Source organism: Melitaea cinxia, chromosome 5 (genome assembly GCF_905220565.1).
Source record: "Melitaea cinxia chromosome 5, ilMelCinx1.1, whole genome shotgun sequence".
In the NCBI taxonomy this organism is placed as follows: Eukaryota; Metazoa; Arthropoda; class Insecta; order Lepidoptera; family Nymphalidae; genus Melitaea; species Melitaea cinxia.
In genome coordinates this window covers 4260745-4284165 of record NC_059398.1, presented here as the reverse complement: position 1 = coordinate 4284165, position 23421 = coordinate 4260745, and the positions used below count along the sequence as shown (strand labels likewise).

The 23421-nt window shown below is 31.2% G+C and overlaps 1 protein-coding gene across 1 annotated transcript in view; it reads right to left on the bottom strand.

Moving 5' to 3' along the window:
- Nucleotides 1-4841: 4841 nt before the first annotated feature.
- The window catches only part of LOC123653420 (mitogen-activated protein kinase ERK-A), a 73825-nt gene continuing 55245 nt past the window's right edge, over nucleotides 4842-23421 (bottom strand). The window contains exons 6-8 of the mRNA XM_045589413.1: nucleotides 15445-15612; nucleotides 7528-7716; nucleotides 4842-5614 (exon numbers count right to left, since the gene is read on the bottom strand). Of these exons, the coding sequence (XP_045445369.1) occupies nucleotides 5495-5614; nucleotides 7528-7716; nucleotides 15445-15612 (477 nt within the window). The 3' untranslated portion in view covers nucleotides 4842-5494. The remainder of the gene's footprint in view (nucleotides 5615-7527; nucleotides 7717-15444; nucleotides 15613-23421) is intronic.

Sequence of the window (23421 nt, the reverse complement as noted above, 5' to 3'; positions counted from 1 at the left end):
TCCGAAGGAACTTCGTTCGTACCTGGTGTCCCATGACACCACATAATTTTTTTTTATCCCGATATTCACGCAGGTTCGGAATGTAACCGTGAGCCCGCATCTGATAGTTTTATCATACGAAGTAATGATTGATGACCGACATGATTTTTAACCGACTTCAAAAAAATGAGGAGGTTCTCAACTCGATTGTATTTTTTTAAATGTCACACATCTTTTTACTGGGTTTACTAATTTTAATGATTGTTTTTTTCTTTTAATCATAAAGTGGTACGTTATGTGGTCCGATTTATATTTGAGCGGGATCTGACGACTAGTTTATGAGTTAGGTTCTCCTAATGATTATTTGAAAATAAACACCATAATAATTTTATTGTGTTATTTTATACACGTATTCTCACCAGGTAAAAGTACCAGTAGCGGTTATTCAATTAGCCGATTAGCAACACGCGTCGCTGGCTGGAAAGAGCTCAGCGTTATTATGTTGAAAGCATCGACAGATTTACGCTGTTTTATTACAAAGGCCGATACTAACACTTTTAATGCCTCATAAAATAATTCAAAGTCTGTATTTTAATGTTTATGAGTTTTCGATTACGTGATTAAGTGGTTGATTAATTAGTACCTATTATAAATTTTATTTTCTCTCCTTTTACGTTTTGTTTTAAGAAAACATATATTTGAATGTTGTTTCAATTTATTATCTACTAGCTATGCCCGGGACTTCGTAAGCGTGGAATTTAATAAAAAAAGTTATTGCTCAGTTCGCAGACTTATAAAATAAATAAATTTCAAAAATAAAAGTAGCCTAAGTTACTCCTTATTTTATCAGCTATGTGCCCGGTCCAGCCGTTTTAGAGATTAGCCGGAACAAACAGACAGACAGACATACAAAAATTGTAAAAAATGTTATTTTGGTATACGTACTGTGTATACATCCATATGCATTTAGTAAAAAGTGGTTATTTTAATATTACAAACAGACACCCAGTTTTATTTATATGTATAGACGAACGCGCTAATCTCATGTAGTACTGGTTCAAATTAAAAATTATGTTTGTATTGGATAAATGGACAATTTACCGAGGAAAACGAGAGGCAATATAATATTTGAGTACGTTGTCCTCAAATTAACGTGGGCAAAACCGCGAGGAACAATTACTTTTTATTTTGTTAAATTAAATTAAATTTATTTTATAAACAAACAATATAAACATTAGATAGAATTAAATTTCTTACGTAACACTTTATCAATAGTTTCCATTAATAATAATAAACAGAGGCGTGATCAAAATACAATTGGAAATAATTATCAAAGAGAAAAAAAGCAGTCGAATATATGTCAATTATGTCAGATGAAAAAAATTAAGAATTAAAACGCATACATACATATATAAAAAAAAAAAATAATAACAAATACAATTCATCAATTCATTTATCCATCCGTGTATGTCTTCCTAATAAACGAAAGAATTATAATTTAAAAATAAGTCAAGAGATTCACCATCAAAAGTGATACAAAAATTTACCAAAACGAGTGACAATTTTTGCGTATTACGTCCCTAATCTGTTGTTGTAACCTTTTTAGCATGGGGAAAATCCTCATAGATACCACTCCGACACGGGGGTACCAGAGTGGTTACGCCAGTTATTGGCTAAAAACCCCCACTTGTGTAGGTGGGGCAAGGTAGGGTCGCGCTAGCTTTCACCACCTTGCCTCGGAACCTGTTGTTGTAACCTAACCTAGTCTAAAATTTTGCTTAAATGAAAACAGGGTACAATTAAAGATATCAATAAAGATTAAAATGTCGTCATAATTTCTGCAGGACTTGAAAATAAAGTTTTTTTCAGCAAAGTAAGTTAGTTTGATAAGTTTTGATCCTAGTTACAGTGACAGTAAATAAATAAATAGCTTTGTTGAACGTGAACTCGTCCGAGGGCATCTCATATTAATATTTTGTAACAAAAACGCTGGAACAATGTGAAATTTCAGTGTCTTATATAAAAAGACTTGACTTCTCTCTAAACGCCTATCAAGCAACGAAGGGAGAGAGCTACGGTAACTTTAATGCGACTTATAATATTAAAATTTACGTGTTTTTTAAATTTTCTTTAAATTTTTACTACTGCTTCGATATAAGTTTTATATTGTGGAGTCCAGACTGTCGACACATATATACAAATAAATAAAATGTAACAAATTAAAAAAAAATTAAAAATTTCTGTATGTCAGTTTGTTTCGGCTAATTTCTGAAACCACTGGACCGATTTTGATAGGACTTTCACTGATGTAATAAGGAGTAACTTAAGCTACTTTCATATGAGAATTTTTTTTCCCATTCTGTACTATTTTGTTTTATTCTGATTCGATTTTCTTTTGATAATCGATTGATCGAGATTCGATTCTATTCAATTTTCTATTCGATTCTGCTCGATTCCACTCGATTTTCTATTCGATTCTACAAGTTTAACATTTATTATACACCAAAGAATAGTACAATGAACTTTCATATTAAAGTTATTCTTTGAGACATTATTAATTGTATGATTTTCGTCTTGTTTTTATCTAAAAAAAACTACCATCCTCCTCCTGACTAAACTATTATCGCAACCAGCATTCACGTCTTTTCTGCGTTTTTATTTATAAAAGATACAAATCTTAAAAGTTTAATATTATCTTTTTTGTCGTAAATGTTTCCGGATTCCGGTTCTTATAAGTTAAATCGTATTAATTTTGATCATACTGAGTTACTAAATTAGAATTATATTTCAAATAAAAGTCTAGGTATAAGAAAACACACATATATGTCTGGTTTTAAATTTATTTTCGTAATATTCAACTGTTGACAGATAACAAATGATCTTACAATATCCAATTTGTACATAATGACTTAAGAAAATATGGCAACACACATATTTTAACAATAAATACGTAATGACAATCTGGTGTTACTTTACTTCGAAATATTTAAACATCGGTTACTTTCAAAAAACGTGAATTTATAATGGAAATTTTTTTAATTTACTTCACTTTATTCACGTTTGAAGTATTTAACTGTAGCCGAGAACTGACAAACGATGATAACCACAAATACGACGCAATACAACTACTATTATGCCACAATAATTATAAATTGTCTTTTTAATAAAATTGAGGTTTTACTTCTAAACATATTAAACCATGTTAAGCAATTATAAATATGAGAGAAATAAGTTTCTTAGTACGTACTGAGTTATTATAATCTCTTCGATAAATAACATAATTATCGATAATCGATCTTCAAGCAAATATTATATAATATATATTTCGATAAAAACCAATATCAGCCATTTAATTTTCAATATAACGATCAAGATATGAGCGGATTTTGTTACTTAAAGACTGCTATTAAAAATAAAATACCATTTTTTATTTTCGAACTAAATAAGATACATTAATTCTTTTATTCTGAACAATTCTTCTAAATTAGAACACCTAATATCGTTTACTTCGTCACGGGAAACATCATAGGTATTATCATGTTTCATCGTTCCCCTGGTGGTAATAATCCGAATGATCAAGTATATCCGCAGTCTTAATTTAGCAAGCAACATTCTAAATATATTTTCACATTTAATAAGAAACAACAGACGTCCCAACTGATGAGACAGTGTTAAAGAGTAAAATATCCAAACAATTCGGCTCACTTCAATTTGACAGTCGGTAGGTTAAACCTTTCTTAAATTGAGACGATTTCCAAACTAGCATCAATAAGAGCGTCAAACGTGCGAAACACCTGTAGGTGACCGTATCTAACATTTCATAGATATACACAGAGAGTAACAATAGTCTAAACCTCGAATAATTCACAACACGAAGCCAACTTCGCGACGTTCGTCAAAAAATTCGCTACGCACGCACAAAGAAACGCAACTTTATTAATATCTACGAACGACTATTTAAAATATCTGATATGGAAAATCGATTATTATATAAAACGTATTGTGCGCGAACGTGTCAGTACGGGGAAGACGAGAATTATAAAAATCTTTGAAAATAAAACGATCTTCCCAACGAACGCCGCGGCGCGACCGGATAACGAGTCGCGTCGTACACGAGAATCGATTCAAAGTTGGTGCTTCAAAAAATTTTTTCGAGTGACACTTCAAAATACATTTAATCGAAATGTAAAAACTATTTACACACCGCGACTTTCAAACCCATCTCGTTATCGAATCAAATATCATAATTATTTAATTAGTGATCCGTTCGCGTGGTCCAAACTAATAACGCTGTCACCGCGAGACAACACTACAGTTTGTTCATTTAAAGCGGCCTCGAGACCATCGATTGCAATTGTCAATTCTACCTGATAATAAAACAATTCATTTTTGCTCACTGTCATACACGACCAAAGATAGCAATTGCCCGCTTACCCTAATCGACAATAATTCAAGCATTATTAAATCAACACACTTTTGGGTGGTAAACCACGAACTCTGCGATTGACCACAGTTGTTTGGACACGAATCGTTATTCGACTATGGCGGCTGTCCTTGAATCTATCAGTTTTGCATCAAGCGCAGATGTTATTGACGTAAGACATGTTACTACAACAATTGCAAATAATGGAATCGAGAGCACCAAACACAGTTGACAAAACGAGATAACTGTAATACTGTATTCTTAACGAGCTCAACCTCACCACCTTGAACTAGGTAACATCGATAAATTTCAGAAAACTCCTATCTATAACTTTCTAGGTCTCGATATAACTACTGTTTGAAAATTCTACCGATCCAGTCGAAATTTATTTATTATTATTTACTAAATTTCTTTTTAAATTCTAAATAAAAATCAAGAATTCTTGTAAATAAACTTGCATTTAATTCACTTAAAATAAATCAAAAGAAAGTTAATTAATCTAAATTATGTCGTTGATAGCTATCACCTCCGCATAAGATGTACTTAATGAAAGTATGTTAACTTTACGTTGAACTCTTTAAACGAATGTCGGAAATATAAAATTTTCATAAATAAAGATATGAATAAAAACATAATACCAAAAGTCTGCGAGATAAACGCATTAAACAATACTCAATGATATTAATACAATACAAGGTTTACCATTGCTCTGGTCAACCATAAAAATGGTGGGTCACTGCTTAAACATTCACACATTTATTATAAAGCATGCAAACTCTTAATTACCTAAGAGCGAGTTCAAAAGGAAATTACTTATCAACGGACTCGATCAGTTCCGCTAATCGAAACACGATAAGTAATATGTTAACAATCGAAATGCAATATTAGTCACAATTTTGTCAACACATTTAATAAGTCAAAGAATTTAATACGACTATTTACTATTGTTAAAGTATTGACCGAAAAATGTTATTCTAAACGACATTGGAAACTATTTTTATTTGAAGTTTTAAAATCTTGAATTGAGCTTGCATGCATTCGCGTCTCCGTTTCATCGCTGAAATACTAACGGAGGGTAGTTCGGAACGATATCTACGCGTTTTCATTCAGCTGCTTGAAAAGTAAGGTCTCCTCGAATATGTATTGCTTCAGCGTTTCCTTCGGCAAGTTGTCTAGCTCCATCGTGAATCGAAACGGCTCCTCCGCTACGGGCTGTAATAAAAATGATATTTGATACCTTTTAAGCAGATAAGCTTATCGGTTTAACGAATGGTACAAATGAAATATTACACCTGGAAGTTATCCTAAAGCTCAATTATGGATCCCATTAAGGTGACAGTTTAGTAAGACATGTAAACATGACAGGTCGCATTGTTTTCTTAAACAAACTTTTTGCTCGCGCTATTTTAGTTATTGATTTGGAAATGTTGTGGTAATAGGGGCATCAAGTTTGACGAGTGTATCTTTGTTTTTGTGTATCTATTGGTGGTGGTGTATAATTTCGTGTTTTTTTTTTAATTAAAATTACAAAATGAATGTAAGAAAAGAATTAAAATTAGAGAGTACGTAAAAAATCGCTGATATTAAAAAACACATGGCACATAATAACAATTTAAATTAAAACAACTTAAGCCAACCATATTACGTTTTATATTTTAAATTTATTTTATTACGAGAATTTTAAATTTTTTTTTTATATCGTACCGAATTGTAGTACAAAATGGGTCAGCTATTAACCTAAGCTCATAGCAATGATTATTTTGAATTAATGAATTATATATTTGCTTAAGACGTATTAGTATAGAAATTCCTTCTTTGAAACGATATTCAGCTTTTGCGTAAATATCGCCGGAGGCTCACTCACGTATTCTACAAAATACGCTTTGATGTCATTCTCAACCATGTGCTTTCAACTTTGACAAAATCCGAGAACATTTCTGTATCCATATCTATATACACGGGTTTATCCTTTCCGTTGATTTTCTATTCAGATCATATGATGTGTATTCGAGATTACGGTACAAATTGAAAAAAAAAATTAAGACGAATCTCCTTAATAATTTAAAAACTTTATATACATACCAGACATTAAAACGTTTGTTCTTTAAATGTTTACAAGCGAAGCAGTAGCAGTACGAGTTAATTATTTATTTACATTTAATTAAGTTGATAAGGCAAATACGCGGCAATATATTACACGTCGTTTGACTGTTTGGGTCAGGTCCCAGGAGCGTCTGATGTTGTTAATTCGATTTCCCCACGGGGAGCGTGAATAATACGAATTACTTGTAAATTTCGGTTATAGCGCCTAATATGATTTAATATTCACATTTATAAATATTTGTATGTGTTAATTAAATATTACTGTACTAACTTATACTGGCAAAAACATACGGGTAGATTAAAGCTATGAGCCGAAATGAAAGACTTTAACCCTAACAATATCGAATAATTTTCAGTAAAGCGTAAATTATTGAGAAAATCTTTTTATACAGGATATTTCCTTTCACATAATTATCCAAATAAATTATGAAAATGTTAAAAAAAAACCGTTGTACTTTGACATCATTAAATTCACTTAATATTTTTTTTTTCATAATTTTAATGTGCGAGGGACACAATCTTTAAAAAAATATTTTAAAGTAATTAATTACAATCAATTACTAATTAGTGTTATTGGAGTGCCACTACATTCTATTAGCATGTGTTATTAACACATTTCAGTATCCGTCTTATTTTGCTGTCGGTCGGTTTTACGATATTTTTACGACGTCGTATAAGATACGGTTAGAGGTCCCTACGACGTGTTACGGCACCATTATTTATATGAGCGCTGTAAACTATTTCTTGCACAATATTACAAAAGGCTAAATTGAAGTATAAAAACAAAGGAGAAAGTAAAAGATAAAATTAAAGTTTACCAGCACCATTATGTAAAAACTTTCGTAGCTCGAAGATTAATTATAAAAGATCTCTCGACTTAGTAGTTCGTATCTTTACAAACTACATATATAGAGTTTTAGTTTCTTAACTAAAACGAGAATATTGAACACGTTTATTGCGGTTGTGTTGGTATTAGGGTTTCGTAAGCGTAATTGTATTTTAAAACGTTAGTTGTAGGTTACCTCGTCATTGGGGTCGTAGTACTGCTCAAGGTAGGGGTGCGCGAGCGCCTCTTCCACGGTGATGCGCTTGTGAGGGTTGAAGGTGAGCATGCGGTGCAGGAGGTCCAGGGCTCGCGGGTCCGCACCGGGGAAGAGCTCCGCCCACGGTACCCGCGGCTTGTATGGAAGGGACTCGAGGTAGCTACGAGCCTGGACAATACAACAATTATACAATAACATAACTAAATATACGTAACAATTACTTAAATATAGCTTTTAGATATAGTTAAAAGTTGTATTTATATACTTATTGTAGGGCACAGCAGGATTCTTGCTCTAAATATGGTGCAGCCCGACTAGGTAGTATCGCTAACTTACAGAAGACCACAGCTATATAATACTGTTTTCAAGCAGTATGTGACCAGAGTTCCTGGGGAGATTGGGATAGGGTCGGAAATGCGCTTGCGATACTTCTGGTGTTGCAGGCGTCTATAAGCTACGGTAATCGCTTACCATCAGGTGAGCCGTACGCTTGTGTGTCGACCTAGTTATATATAATTTAAAAAAAATATCTATAATCTACACACACATATATCTTATTTTAACCTTATCAAAGCAAAGTCAGCAAATGAGAGCTTCAAAAATGCTAATGTTGAAAATTCACGGCCTTTAAGATCGTCATGAAATCAAGATCCGATCAAGGTGAAAATGAGTTTAAAATTCAATCATGCAGTTTTTATGTAGGAATGTTTTTCAACCGGCTTCAATAGCAAACTTGTTTTAACAACTGTACTTAGCAACTTCGTTTTAAAAGTACAATAGCTATATTAACTGGTAAGTAGTCTTTAAATATAAAGTAAGTAGTCTTTAAATATTCTCTTCTAAATCAAAAGTTCTAAAGTTCAAAATTTGTATTGTTTAATGAAGCAAAAGTCCTTTGCCCAGCAGTAGAATATTTATAAACCAGTTTAATTCAACCGCCTTTAGAATACACAGTTGATAAGCCGAAACTTTAATTTGATGGTAAGAAATTTAAATTTTCATTCAACAGTTTTTAAATATTTTACAAACGATTGAATATAATAAAAAATACACAAATACTTTTATTCTAGTAGACAAATTAAAATAAAAGTAACTATTGTGGTACTGTATTTTTATGGAATAAAAATATTTCGTTATTTCAAGAATTTAATGTGTATTTTGTAAAGGTATTGGTTACACACGTACGCACGCAAATAGGTGCGTACTAAGTTTAAAACATATCTATATTTTCTATCGTGTATCTTTTTGGGGTTTAAAGTGCGTATCCTAACGAAGATCGTAACTCCATAATGATTTTTAAATTCCTCATTTTAAAACGAATAAAAGGGTATAATTTTATTACTTGCATTCGTAATTTCCCATGCATGGCAATAATATCTAAATTCTGTCCACGTTAATTAGTAGTTCGTATTGTGTTAATTGCTAATTATTTTTGGAAATCTTCGTGAAATCTTTCTCCTTGATCTCTGTATAGGTAAAGAAACTATAATATTTTTTTTTTAATTTATTTTATTATTTAAAAACTTCGTATTTGTATAAATAATACGTGAAGCAAAAGCTTTGTATCCCTTTATACGAAAATTGCGCGGACGGAGGAGTATGAAATTTGGCACACTTATAGTTTATATAGAGGAGTGCAGAATGCTAATATATTTTTTTTTAATTCTACATAAAAATATATTAAATCAAGTATTTAACACACACGCGTCAATCAAATTGAGAATAGATATAATAATCATCATATATAATAAAACTGTGTTGATAAAATGTGCTTGCCGATAAAACTTAAAAAGGAGTCCCGGCACGATAAAGGGACTTATATAGTGTGATAACCCTTTATCCCCCCTCGAACAAGAAAGTTTCCGTTTTAACCTAAAGGGCGTATTTTCAAAGATATAAGGGCTTTTTCAACCCTTCAACTTGGAAATAAAGTGTAGTGGCGCCATCTGTTGTCGAGTATTTAAACTTCATTCCAATTAAATAAGCCTTTAGTTTTACAATTAACAAAGCGCAAGGGCAAACTTTAAAATATTGTGGCATCAACATCAAAGTATCCTGCTTTTCTCACGTTCAGCTATATGTAGCTAGCTCAAGAGTAGGAAATTCGAAAAATTTATATATATATATACCCCGGACAATAAAATGAAAAATGTTGTTTATAAACAAGTAGCGTAAATCATGAGAAAATGTTTTCAATATTTTTTTTTTTACTTTTTACGTCTAAGTTTATTTTTTTATTTCAACTACCACGTAATCTCATATCAACTTCCGAGCTAAGCCGGGTATGATAGCTAGTTAATATATAATTTGAGAATAGATTGCAGAAAACCGGGATGTCCAGCAGTGCACTGCAATAGGCTGAACTGACTGCCTTTCTGAGTTCATATAATAAATACTTTTACAAATACATATAGTTTTCAATAGATACTAGTATTTAATAAAGATTGGTTATAAACTATTTGTATATCAAATATACAAAGGTTTGACAAAAGATAAATAAAACGCTTTCCAGTAACCATCACTCAATAAAATTCTTGAGGATAAAATTACTGCCATTTCAATATTCCAGGTATTCTTATACCCTTTGTAAAAGGGTAGAAGGTTTCAATAAAACCCGAGCACACGAAAAGTTCTAAGGGGTTTTACGTTACACTTTTTTGAGGAAAATATATAAGTCGTAAGAAACATTAATTCTATGGATACCATACATTTTTATAATAAATTTTATCGTTTTTTATTTCGTTCACATAACAAAAACTGGCATTTTTGTTGCACGTTCTGTAGTCTAAATATGAAATCAAAATTATTTAACTGTATTACAACTTACTTTGGTTAAAATTTGTTAATAAATTGATAACATTTTGAGTTTTAATATGACCGTAATTATAAATGAAATTTATTGATGTATGATGATGAAAATCATGAATGTTTAAACAAACGCTTCATACTCAACACATACAGGTATGTGTCTTTGATGCTTCACAAATCCTTCATTAATATTAATAAAAACTACGATTACGGGCGTAAGCTTATCTCTAGAAAAGTTCAAATAGATTATTGAACAGGCCCACAAATAATGCACTACTTTTTAATAAATTGAAATATTATTTTACAAAATTGTTCATTTTAATTTTAAATAATAATGTGAATAACATTGTGAATAATAAAAGCACACATGAATTTCATAACAAAAAATTCAAATACCCTCAAAATATAATTTTTTTTTAATAGGTATAAAAAATAGTATGACCATCTCATTTTTAATAAAAAAAGGTAAATTTGCGAATCAAAACACGTAATTTGCGATAACAGTCACGAATCCAGAGTGCTTGTTAAAGTACATACATATTGTTCGAAAACAAAGAGATTCGTTCACTTGTATTCATTTAGGGATGAAACAGTTCTTCCTAAACAAACATATGCCGAATCAAACTTTATCCAAATATAAATTTTAAAGCTAAAGTAAATAATTAAACATTTGTATATATTTTTAATTTTTTTTTTTTTTTGATTTTTATAAATAATAATAATATATTTATTTCGGGACTAGCCCATATAGTGTTAGTAACATTTTTTTTATAATCTAGTGTTAGTGCAATTACAAAGTATAAACTAATTACATTTTATATTAATAATAATAATCTATTTGTTGGTACATAACACTTAGAGCTAAACAACTAAGTTTATGCATTGTATATATTTTCGAAATCAAAATCGTGCAATCACTATCAAGGTAAGATCTTATCGGAAGATCACAAGCCATCACACCAAATAAAAAAGTTTTTACGTGCAAATCTTTTCTATAATTAAAAAAATAAACATATAATTGTATTTGCTAGAAAACGAAAAAACCGACTTCAGTTACAACGACAAATACAACGTAAGGAGACGAAAAAATTTAGCAAACGTACTAGTCGCCACTACGAATTTCAAAGATTCCCCTCGATTTCTCTGGGATGGCCATCATCAGATCCTAGTTATTATGTTACCACTCTTGCGATATTATCTTTCCGAAAAAAAAAAGAATTAGCAAAATCGGTTCATAAACGACGAAGTTATCCGCGAACATATATATACCGTATTATCAACCGTATAATATAGGTATACGGTCGAATTGAGAAACCTCTTCCTTTTTTGAAGTCGGTTAATAAATAAAAAAGAAACAAATCAATGTTATGAAAAAATAAAAAAATTAAACAAAATTACTAAGCTATTTTAATTTCGACACAGCACTTCGTTTTTACATATTAAATTGTTAGCTCCTCAGGCATGCTTGCCTTAGGCTAGCCATGTATATTAAAAACTACAACAGCCCACAATGTAATCTATCAGCCAAGCATTAATATCTATGGACCAAAATAATCATGTGGATATACAATATTCGCGTAAAACCCTTGGCAATTTTCTTCGTTTACGACTATATTCATATTCTACAGGATCAAGGAAACGTTTTCACTTAAATTGTCACGTCACGTTTATTACGAAAACGTCATAATAAATTATTGTTACACCTGTTTAAGCAATACTCAGAAGCAATTTTATTTCATTTTTCTTTTATTTTAAAAATGCTAATAATTTCTACACATAACTATGCTTTTTTTATTAGTTTGTAAGTAAAGTTTTGTTTTTAGTGTGAAATTTTAAAGTGAGTAATAAATTTTTAACAGATTCCTTTTAACAAAAATCCGTTCACTTCTTTTTTTCTTTCGTTCAAAACCTCGTATCACTTCACAGTAAACCACAAAACATATTCAATAGAATAGAAAATCGACAGTTTATTTTTTAAATAAAAAATTATCCATATATAAGAAAAATTTAACTATTTCATATTTAAATTTGAAAGAAAACAAAAATAAATATAGATTACCAATTACCGCTACACGTCTGGTTGAGCCGCCACAACGAATAATCCCGTATTAAAATATTCTTTCATCACAGAAATATCCGGCATTTTCGTATAGCCACATCATTCTCAATTACTTATTCTATTTGCGATAAATCTTTTCTTTACATCTTGAAGCGAGGTTAATCTTACAATACAATTGGTGATGATTTTTTGTTTTCATTCTTAACCTTCGACAATCTTATTCGTTATAGATCCCGATAGATTGTTATTTATTGACCGAACCTGATTGGATTCGGTAAATCTTTTGTAAATATACTTCGTAATTAATCTTCGGAAAAATATTTTATAAGCGTTTAATAAAAATGGATTTATTCCTAACTACTAATGGATTATTCATTAGATAAGTATACGTCATAGAAATTCTAAAGTCGTTCAGTGTCCATGGCGTCTGCAACGTCATTAAATATCTGAAATCTCGAATGAATAATAGCAGTATATTCCACCTGATTTTATAGTAATATTATAAAGCTGAAAAGTTTGTTTGTTTGTTTGTTTAAATACGCTGATCTCAGGAATCGTAGGATAGTCCGCATATCGAGGAAAGCTAGAGGCTATATAACATCACGCTTCGACTCATAGGAGCTTATAATTAATAAGAAATATTACGAAAAAGGGGAAAAAATATTCTTTTTGAGAGCTTCCGTTGCGGTTGAAGCTACCGAATTATTATGTATGACGGAGTTGATCCCACTAAAAGTTCAAGTCTATGCTATCGTTTAAAATTTACTCATTATAGCCTTTTTTATGATAATCTAATGTGTTATAAAATAATGCATTATTTACGAAGGTACTTTTATAGACATGATATAAATCCGTGTCCAAATAAATACGTTGCTTCTCTTTAAACAAATTAGTCCTTGACATCATTTGATTTCAATGAATATCTTAATAGATATACAAATTAATGATCGCAAAAAATAAAAAGATGACTTTATTGCAATATTATTTAGCCAGACATGAATCCTTACGAATGAAGAATACTTCATCAACAAGGCAATTTTATTAAGATAAACTTTGTCTTTTATAGAACTTAATTTGATCGCACAATTTAGGAGATAATGTAAAATTAAATGATAAGACAGCGCGATGCACCACGCGTGTAAGTGGCCCGACTTGCACAGTAATTGTTTAAAAACATTTAGTATGTTTTTCCTCAATTTAACGCAGTGAAACCGCGGGCACAGATAGTGTAAATATAAATATAACCATGCAAGCTATATATATAATACTAGCTGACCCGGCAATCGTTGTCTTGCCGCTAAACGCTATTAAAAATAGGGGTTGATGGTAGAGGGTTGAAAATTTAGGGTTGTATGTATTTTTTAATGTTGTATCATAAAAAAATAGAAATTAAAAATTTTGTCTAAAAAATAAAATCAAAAAAAATTTAGGGGTGGACTACCCCTAACATTTAGGGGGATGAAAAATAGATGTTGGCCGATTCTCATAGATACCGGATAAGCACAAAAAATTTCATCAAAATCGGTCAAGCCGTTTCGGAGGAGTATGGCAACGAAAACTGTGACACGAGAATTTTATATATAAGATTAGTTGGTTCCTATTTAGATTTTGAACGTAATTATTTCGAAGTTTGAACGTAAATTATTATAATTTGTGAGAACTCAGCATTTGTTACGGCACAGGCATAAAAGCTACATGTACGTGTATACGCGGCAATCGTGTGACCGATTATTCCGAATATCTGTTAAGCATTAAATACAAGCATTGAAGGTAAATTCTCGCCAAAATGCCCGATGATAATCGTCAATCCACCTGAATTAGCTCTATTGATAATAATAATTAAATGAACGCTGTAAACAATACGACAACACCGCTTGAACAAGGATAATGGTGCTCACGTTAATGTGACAAAATGTTTGATTATTTCATAGAGGAAATATTTATTTGTTCACTTGTTTGTATTCGATAAAGGTATTTGTATTATTGACATGAAATGTGTATAATTTAAGCAATAATGAATGTGGTTATAATAATAATATTGAATACTAAACAATTAACAGGTGCACTTTAATTGTGAATACATTTATTGATATCACCTTAATTGTAAAAGTGTGAATTGTACCTTTTTATTTGTTACGAATAAAATACTTTTTTTTTAATTTTAACAAAAAAGCAAGTTGGATATTGATTTTATTGCATAAACAACGAACTTATCTACACTAACCTTAGGGGTATGGTAGAAATAGAAAAAAAAAAACCTTGAATCATTGTTTATTCAAAAGTTAAAATTTATATCAAACACAGAGGTATATTAAAAAAAATTAAAGTACTGATACCGCATTACCTTCAAAATATACAAATACTGAATTTTTCTATTTGTGAATTAAAGAATGTCTAACATAATCTTACTTTGGCATAATGTAAGTTTAAGTTGTTTCTAAAGAGACCCAACTTCGTAAGAAGACAGTTCAGTTAGCACAGTATTATAAACAAAACTAAAGGAAAATAGTTCAAGTTTCACTTGCCCGTTAATTTAAACAATACACCTCGAATGGTCACTTAGTATACCGCAGTAAAAGAACGCCTTGTTAGCGTAGAAAAATTAAGTAATACAGAAGTAGGTTGCCGATACTACCCCCAATCCCCTACAAGAGGCCTGGTTACCTTACTCACCAGTCACTACAGGAACATAACTGCTCTTGAAAGCAGTATTATTTAGGTGTGATCTTCTGTTAGGTTGAGGAACTTCACCAGTTGGGGTACTCCAAATTTTGAACAGGATATATCTATGTATGTAAAAATTTTGTGTCACGATGTATGTGGGCGATAAACTCCTAAGGTACTGAATTAATTTTTATCAAATTTTAGTTTTTATCTCAATTGGTACCGGTAGGTGCCGCTGCTATCAGTATGCAAGCAATCAAATTTGGTAGCTGTTTTCCGGGTAGGACAACGTCTGCCGGGTCCGCTAGTATATACATATATTAAAACAGACTTTAATACGGTTTCGTCTACAAGAGAAAAATTACCTTTTCATTGATAATGCAGTCTAGGTCCTCCTGGCTGGGCGAGCCCAACACTCCAAGGATATGATTTAGCTGGTCGAGGTAGTGTTTTCCTGGGAAGATAGGTCTGTTCGACAGCATTTCGGCCAGGATGCAGCCGACAGACCAGATATCGATCGATTTGGTGTAGCCCTGTAAACGTCAAGTCAATTAAAAACTCATTCGAAATGATAAAGTGGAAGAAAGTAGCAGAATAAAATTTGTAGTAGGCCTACTACATGGACGAAATAAATTTAATGGAGATCTATAAAATTTTAACTGATTAGACATGAAAGTTAAATAATTTTGTATCCTATTAGTGCAATGTTCTTTAATTTTTATAGAATTTAGTCATAAAATACATACGATATTTATAGGTTCTGCATATTTTTCAGCGCCAGACAAACCAAATGAAACAGAAAACTACATAAATATGTATGGTGATCCCTATTAATAATACAGAACAGCTCTGTACGTACAAGTCTACAGAGTGTATATTTCATTAAGCATTTATAAAGATTTTAATAACAAAAAGAAAAATACAACCCAATTAAAAGTAAAATAACATTTACATACTCGTATCCTTACGATAAAAGTAAACTGTTGCCCAAAAACGATTAGTTAGAATTTATGACTCTCTTAGAATTAAAATTTTTTTATTAGACTCTCTCTCTTAGAATTAATGATGAAAAAAAAAAATTAACGAATTTAGATTTCCGTGGTTAAAGTTTACACTATTTATGTAATACTCGTAATGAACTTTAGCTTCGATTGTACGTCGAAAGCAGCATTAAAAAATAAACCCCGTGAGTTTAATTTACTTGCCTGTTATTGGCATGTATATTTAAAATTACTGTTTTTGATATATATAACTGAACCTAAACTGACTTGAACCTCTAGGTCTAGACCTTATAGGTTAAGAAAAAAAAGAGAGACGTTAGCTAACCGATTGAATTGTCTAAACTATTGATTCTGCAATAAGGATTCATCCTCAACACTGCATATACACTAATCTTCAAAATATTAAAAGAAAAAATTAAAATGTTATTCATTGACTAAGTCTCGCGATTAGTTTCTCAAGAGATACTGCGGAAATTAATGATAAAAATATTATATACCATTTAATTTGGTATATTTATACACAAAAATGAAATAGGAGTTATAATTAATGATGAGGTAACAGAATGTAGGCCATAACTAAATTACACTGAGTTCACATTAGCGCAAGCAGCTAACGACCTTTTAATTATCTCCTTACTAAACTTATTCAATGTTTATTTTAATATCGTTTCATACAATTTTACTAGAATGCGTCTTGTCAAAGGAGTACAAAAGACGGGGAAATGCTGATTTTTTATAATCTCTTGACCTACTACTCGGTTATTGAAAAGGCAAAACGGATTAACCGTTGCTGTATTTATAAAGATATCGCTAGCTTATTTTCAACTCGGTTATCAACTGCCATTGTAGAAGACATAATTATGAAACCTTTCAAGATAACATTCCTACGGTATATTACTCCCAGTAAACATAAATATACAGCAACTAATGTTTGCCTTAATTGTTACCTTCGTGCATATTTTGATATACAGTAGGTGAGCCAAGTTATTTTGAATGTCAGACACTTAGTACTATAAGCACTTGCAATGCTATCTACATGTATATGTTACCGGAATTATACACTATACACGCTACATGCTCGTATTCCACTATCAGGAAGATATTAAGCCATCGAAGTTTTTTGATCCTAAATTTTGACGCCGATATCCAATATACTTTATTATGGTACAAGAAAATACGTTACATATCGAAGATTGAATCTGTATCTTTTTTACCAGCAGCTTGTACTGACTTAAAGTAGTTAAATATATGTTTTTCTCCATAAAATAGGCTGATGGTGTTCAATTTTTTTCTTTTATCAATGTTTATCTTTAAACTATTTTTAAATCAAATTCCAGAAAAAATCTCTATTACTGAAATGATTTTGGAACCAGACAAAAGTGTCACCAGACACTCATTTATTGCTTGCTTTTTTTAATATTTATTAACTCGATAATTTACGTTACAACTGCACCGAATAACATTTATCCTGTCTTCTCAATCCCAAGTGACATTCACGTGCTCTATTGCAAAAACTTAAAGCGACTCAAATAAACAAAGATGAAAAGGAATAATTCTTATGAAATTCAAATTAATAATTTTTTCTTTACACATAGAATGACGCATATTCGACAAATAAAATCGATACGCAAGTTGTCCCTCCCTACGTAAAATCCCCTATCTGCGAAACAAAATGTTAACTTATGATAACGTTGAAGATGTGAGAATGGTGTAGTAATGGATTTACATACATACGTATAATGTACTTATGTAAACTTCGTGAAACCGTAAGTTATCTTTATTTGCCTACTTTACTTGTTTAACAAACCTATTTATAATTTTTGGGACATATTTTTAAACAATAATTAATAATAAATCGCCGACCTGTATTAAAAGAGCGTACAACATTTAAAACTCATTTACATTTTTAGATCGATTTAAATATAGTAAAGTACCGTATACGGTCTTTCATGAAACGTATATCATTTTTCATTACTCCCAGTTGTAGAATGATGTTTTTGTTGTTTAGTAGTTGTAGTTTTAACAAGAAGCGGGCGTAACGCAGTCTAAGTGATAGATTTCAATTGACCTCTTTTCGATATAGTACCCGTAAATGTTCGAGTTTTTAGGGAATAAGCGAAAAGTAAACTAAACGACGGTTAAAAATACACTCGAAAAGGATATTAATTATTCTCGATTCTTTTGTTTTTATAAATGAATGCCCGTTCAATTAGTCTCGCGAAAATTTAAAAACGGTTCGTGCGATTTTAATACGTATTTTTTTCTTTTGCTTGCTTTAATACCTATAAGTTTAAAAAAAGTAATGGATCTCAATTAATTAAAGTTGGAAGATTTATTTTTATATAAATCGATTTGAGCGGTCTCATTACAATCTCCTCATCCTAAAAAAATCATAATTTAACGTTTTTCACCTTTTTTCATTCAATAATCGCTAGATAGATGATATAAATATTTTATAAGAAAAGGAAACGATAAAAATAAATATGAAAAACATTGTTTAAATAATTTTGTTTGCTAACAAAAGAAAAAAAAACCGACTTCATTACATTGATCAGTAATACAACGTAGGTAGACGAAAACATAGTCAAGTAAATACGCAATAATAACATTTAAATGGAACCATGTGACAAAAACCATAAAAATTGGTAAATCCAGTAAAAAAGTTAGGAGGTTATAAAACGACGTTTGCGAAAAAACAGTCAAGTAAATACGGATTCGTAAAATTACTTGTCAGGTGTCGATTAACTTTAAAGGGAACCACATGTCAAGCACCACCTTTCGATTATAAAAAGAATCATCGAAATCGGTCCACCCAGTAAAAAGTTATTAAATAAAAGAAAAGTTGAATTGAGAACCTCCCTTCTTTATTAAAGTCGGTTTTAAATGCTAAGCATTATTAAATTTCTACATTCGTGAGTTATACGTGAAAGTACCGTCGGTTCGGATTGTATATTCAACAAATGAAGCCGGAAAAAACGAACTTTAAATACAAAGCTACATGACGTATGAGCAATCCTTTGAAAACTCTTACATACATTGTTTGTGTTATTCCAGAGTTAATTGGAAAATTTTCAACGGAAGTCCTTTAAACGCCAAAACTTTATGAAATCGAAAACCAAGTTCTTGTACTTCCAGTATTTCATTCGAATTTTTATCCGTTGTTTTTTTTTTTTTTTCTAAATAATTTATCAAAATATTTTTTGTCTATAAGTAGTTTAGTGGCCCATTAAACGTTGTTCCAACGAAACGTGAGTATGAATATTTTATACAAGTTTTCGGTCCAAATAAACCCCCTTCCATTAAATTTCTTACGATCCTTTAAAAAAAATGAAAAAATTTTAATCTGATATTTTTATTACAATATATGAAATCTAAAATTTCTCTTCTCTATAAAAACAAGATGTTTTCAACGTTAAGCCTTATAGACAAAAACATTACAAATATTATAATGAAATAAAATGTGTTACAGAAAAACAATAAACGATTGATATGAGAAAGACGAAAGAACGTTGTGTTATGTCAATAACTTGATTAACAAGATAGTAAAGATAATTTTACAAATCTTGGCGGCGTGGGAATGTGTGGGTGTTCTCGTGAACACGCCAATTTCATTAACGGGACAGTGGCGGCAGTCGTGGTATGACAACACGTGTTTCTACAACTTTATTGTGCATCAACAAAAATAAAGCTCAAAGTTTCGATTTGAGATTTCACATTTTATTACGAAACGTATAAACAATTTGTACAGAACACTGCATAAACATATTGCTTCACGAATACTAGAACGCCACGATAATTTGAAAATCTATATCCTAAGTTTCACCTTTAGAATCAATAGAAAAATAACTGCAAGCGTTAATTAGAAGTCTCAAGTGATTTATTTATAATAAAATAAATTCCTAGAAAGCCTTTATATATTTTAGAAATATAAGAATAAGAATTTTGTTTTAAGAATTTTACTTTTAATTAAATTTGCGTAACGGTCGTGGCAAAACTGTCTTACAAATAGGGTTCAACTAAGATTAGGGTAAGATCGAGTTGGGCGTGGATAATATTACTTAACGTATTTAAGAGATAGAAGCCACCAAAGCCCATTTATAATACTTTAGAATAATGAGAAATACAAGCACAAAGCAATGAATACGAATGAGATAGCTGATAAGGATTAAGGGAATTTGATATTTTAGTAATTTATTCTCCCATAATATCTTAATAACTAATACGGAAATACACAATTGTATCTAGTTATTAAAATATAGTTGATAAATATGAAGTTATTTTATAAAAAATATTTCCATTGTACTTCCCATTCAGGCCACAGAAAATCGCTAGTCTTAGTTTTATGTATTTATTCATCCACCAATGTTTGTTTACATCAACAACTACAAAAAAAAATACATAGTATGCAGAGTTTAATCTAGGAGTAACAAACACTTACAGGCAGATATATCATGCTTAGTAAGGATTAAATAAAACTTCTAAGCGCGAGCCGAACAAAAATAAAACAAACTAAAAAAATTAGAGTTTGACATTTAACAGCAATCGAATCTCGTTGGTTGTATCTGCATTAATATCAAATAGGTCTGCAGTCTGTTATAATTGAGAACCTCTTTTTTGACAGGCGACGCTGCGTTGACACAACGGTCAAAGCACTGGTCTGCGGCTGTTGCGCTGACGGTTGCGGGTTCGATACCCGCACATGATCAACGTTTGTATTGGCCATACAGATGTTTGCCGTGGTCTGGGTGTTAGTGCAGTCCCACCGTGACTCGGAGAGCACGTAAAGCCTATTTAATTCATCTATCTATTCTATCATATATTCTATCATCATCATTCTATCAAGTGTACATGATTATATAATTATCATGTACACTTGATAGCGATCGTTACTCATAGACTCATATATATCCGCCAACCCGCATCGGAGCAGCGTTGTGGATTTAACTCTGATACTTTTCCTACACGGGAAAAGAGGCCTATGCCCAGCAGTGGGATATAACAAGCTAAATCGAGGTCTGCAGTCATTAACTAGCTTGCAAAGTCTAGGAACAGGGCAGTTTGATACAAACACTGTTTTACGGGGTGATGGGTAGAGAGGACCTATTTTTAAAGTAACAAGTAAAAGTTTATGCGCAATCTCTTAGTTTTTATTGTTTATTATTTTCTTGTCCCAATTAACATGTTTCTTTGTGATTTTTTTATGAAAATTAATTATATTATTAATTATATAGGTTCACAGGTTTATGGATTTAAGTACATAGATTCATATTAAGTTTTTTACTAACACTCTCTCCAATCTCTAATTAACTTTCATTTTAATTATTAACTTAAAATTTTTAATTTTCGTATAATAATCGTGGTGTTAGACTGGGTTTTTAAATGATTTCAGAAAATAAGAGAGGTTCTATGGTCGTTTGAATGTTTTTGTATGTTTGCAGATATCATACAGACGATGTCCCAATATTCCGTTCTAAAATTTTATCCTTATCTGGGTAAAATAAAAAACAAAGTTACTTTGAAGCACATAATATGCGGATTAACAAACCCAGTGTATCAATAATAACAAACTCTGAGCATTATTAACTTATACTTGAGTTAATAGCAAAAGTTGGCCAAATGTAAAATAACAAATAGCAGTCAGATGAAACGGTCGTATAGCTACCGCAAATAACAAAAAGCAATATAAAACGCCCCACAGCAAATACTCGATGTTTTCATTACTTTCGCTCGCTATATTTTAATTGGCGTAGATTTGAATGTAAGCTTTTCGGGAATGAACTATCACGGACAAAAAGGAATTTTATTGCGTTAAAATAGAGTTTATTGTTAATTATTAGACGAGTTCTAGAGATCTCTTTCCACTCGAATATTTTGCAGGCGAGTCGCTTTTACGATACTGAAGAAGAATTTAAAAGAACTTACGATGCACCCGCGCGACCGTGCTGAGCCATTGATGCTTGAAATAATTGCTTTAAGTGTAGTGTGTATGTATATATTAAGTGTACCTTCGAATGAAATATTTTATTGAGAACAAAGTGAGATTTTCTTCCAAAGACTAGAGACGTAACACAATGAAACTATATAGATACTTAAGCAGTTGTGTGTCCATGAAACTTTATAAATATAGTTAATGACAGACGTATTACATACAAGTACAATGCGCACACGTAAAAAGAGCATTCTAAATATATCAAATACATTGTTACAAATGTTAGTACTCTTACAACCTTATAACCATAAATTACAATGAGGACATTTAATTAAAATTAGATAGTGAGCGAATTTTTTTTTGACACATTAACGAAAATGAAAGATACATACATACAAAATAGTATATTTCATTACAAGTGTGGAAAGGCTGTCATTGCTAAGAGTTCCGACAAATGTCTACCCGAGCCGAGGCGCAGCCGAAGGCGAGGCTTGAGAGTCGGGACAAGTTGCAATGATGGTTCCGCACGTGTACTAAACGACTATTTTTAATACAGTTGCGAAAAAATGAAGCAATTTAATAAAGAAAATTTCAGAAAAATGGCGCCAACCGTAGAATATATGCAGAGTTTTTTTTTCTTCACCAATTCTGGTAGGCAAAGGGAACTATGCCCATACAGCCAAGTCTTCAGTAGAAGTTTTTTATTGATATGAAATGAAAATGAAATTTAATGAGATGAAATGAAATGAAACCTAACCAAACTCATTCAATCAAATCATTAAATCTGATATTGAAAAAAATTAGTAGCTTCTTTTTAAAAATATACGTATTTGCATGAATCATAAAAACTTCTAATCTAACTAATCTAACTTCTAATCTAAAAAAAATCTTTTTTAGTAAAAACTTCATGGATGGTTTTTCTTTTTAATAGACATTATTTTGACAGTTGGGAAAGAGAACGTACGAGTTCGGGAAAGGTAAAAAAAAAGCACGAGTATATAAATAACCCACATCCCGAACGCTATACGTCCCTGCAATACGGCACTTTTTGAGCAACTGTATTAAAAACAAAATTACAGACATCCGCGCGCCAATGTGAGATAAACCATCTATAACCATCTATAATTTAGTGTGAATTCCAGGTGAATTTTGAAGTTTTATATTTGTATCAAAGTGGATTTATAATTATTTAAATAAACTGAGAAGTATTGAGTGGCAACCTCCCGTAGCTCGGTGATTAACCCGGCATGTCTGGCGCGAACTTGGGGAAGCCTATGTCCAGTAGTGAACTGCAATAGGCTGAACTGACTAACTGACTGAGAAGTGTAACATATACTTAGGAAATTCATTCAAGTGAAAAGCGTTCAACAAAAACCTATGATACCTGTTTACAGGCGGTTTTAATCGAATAA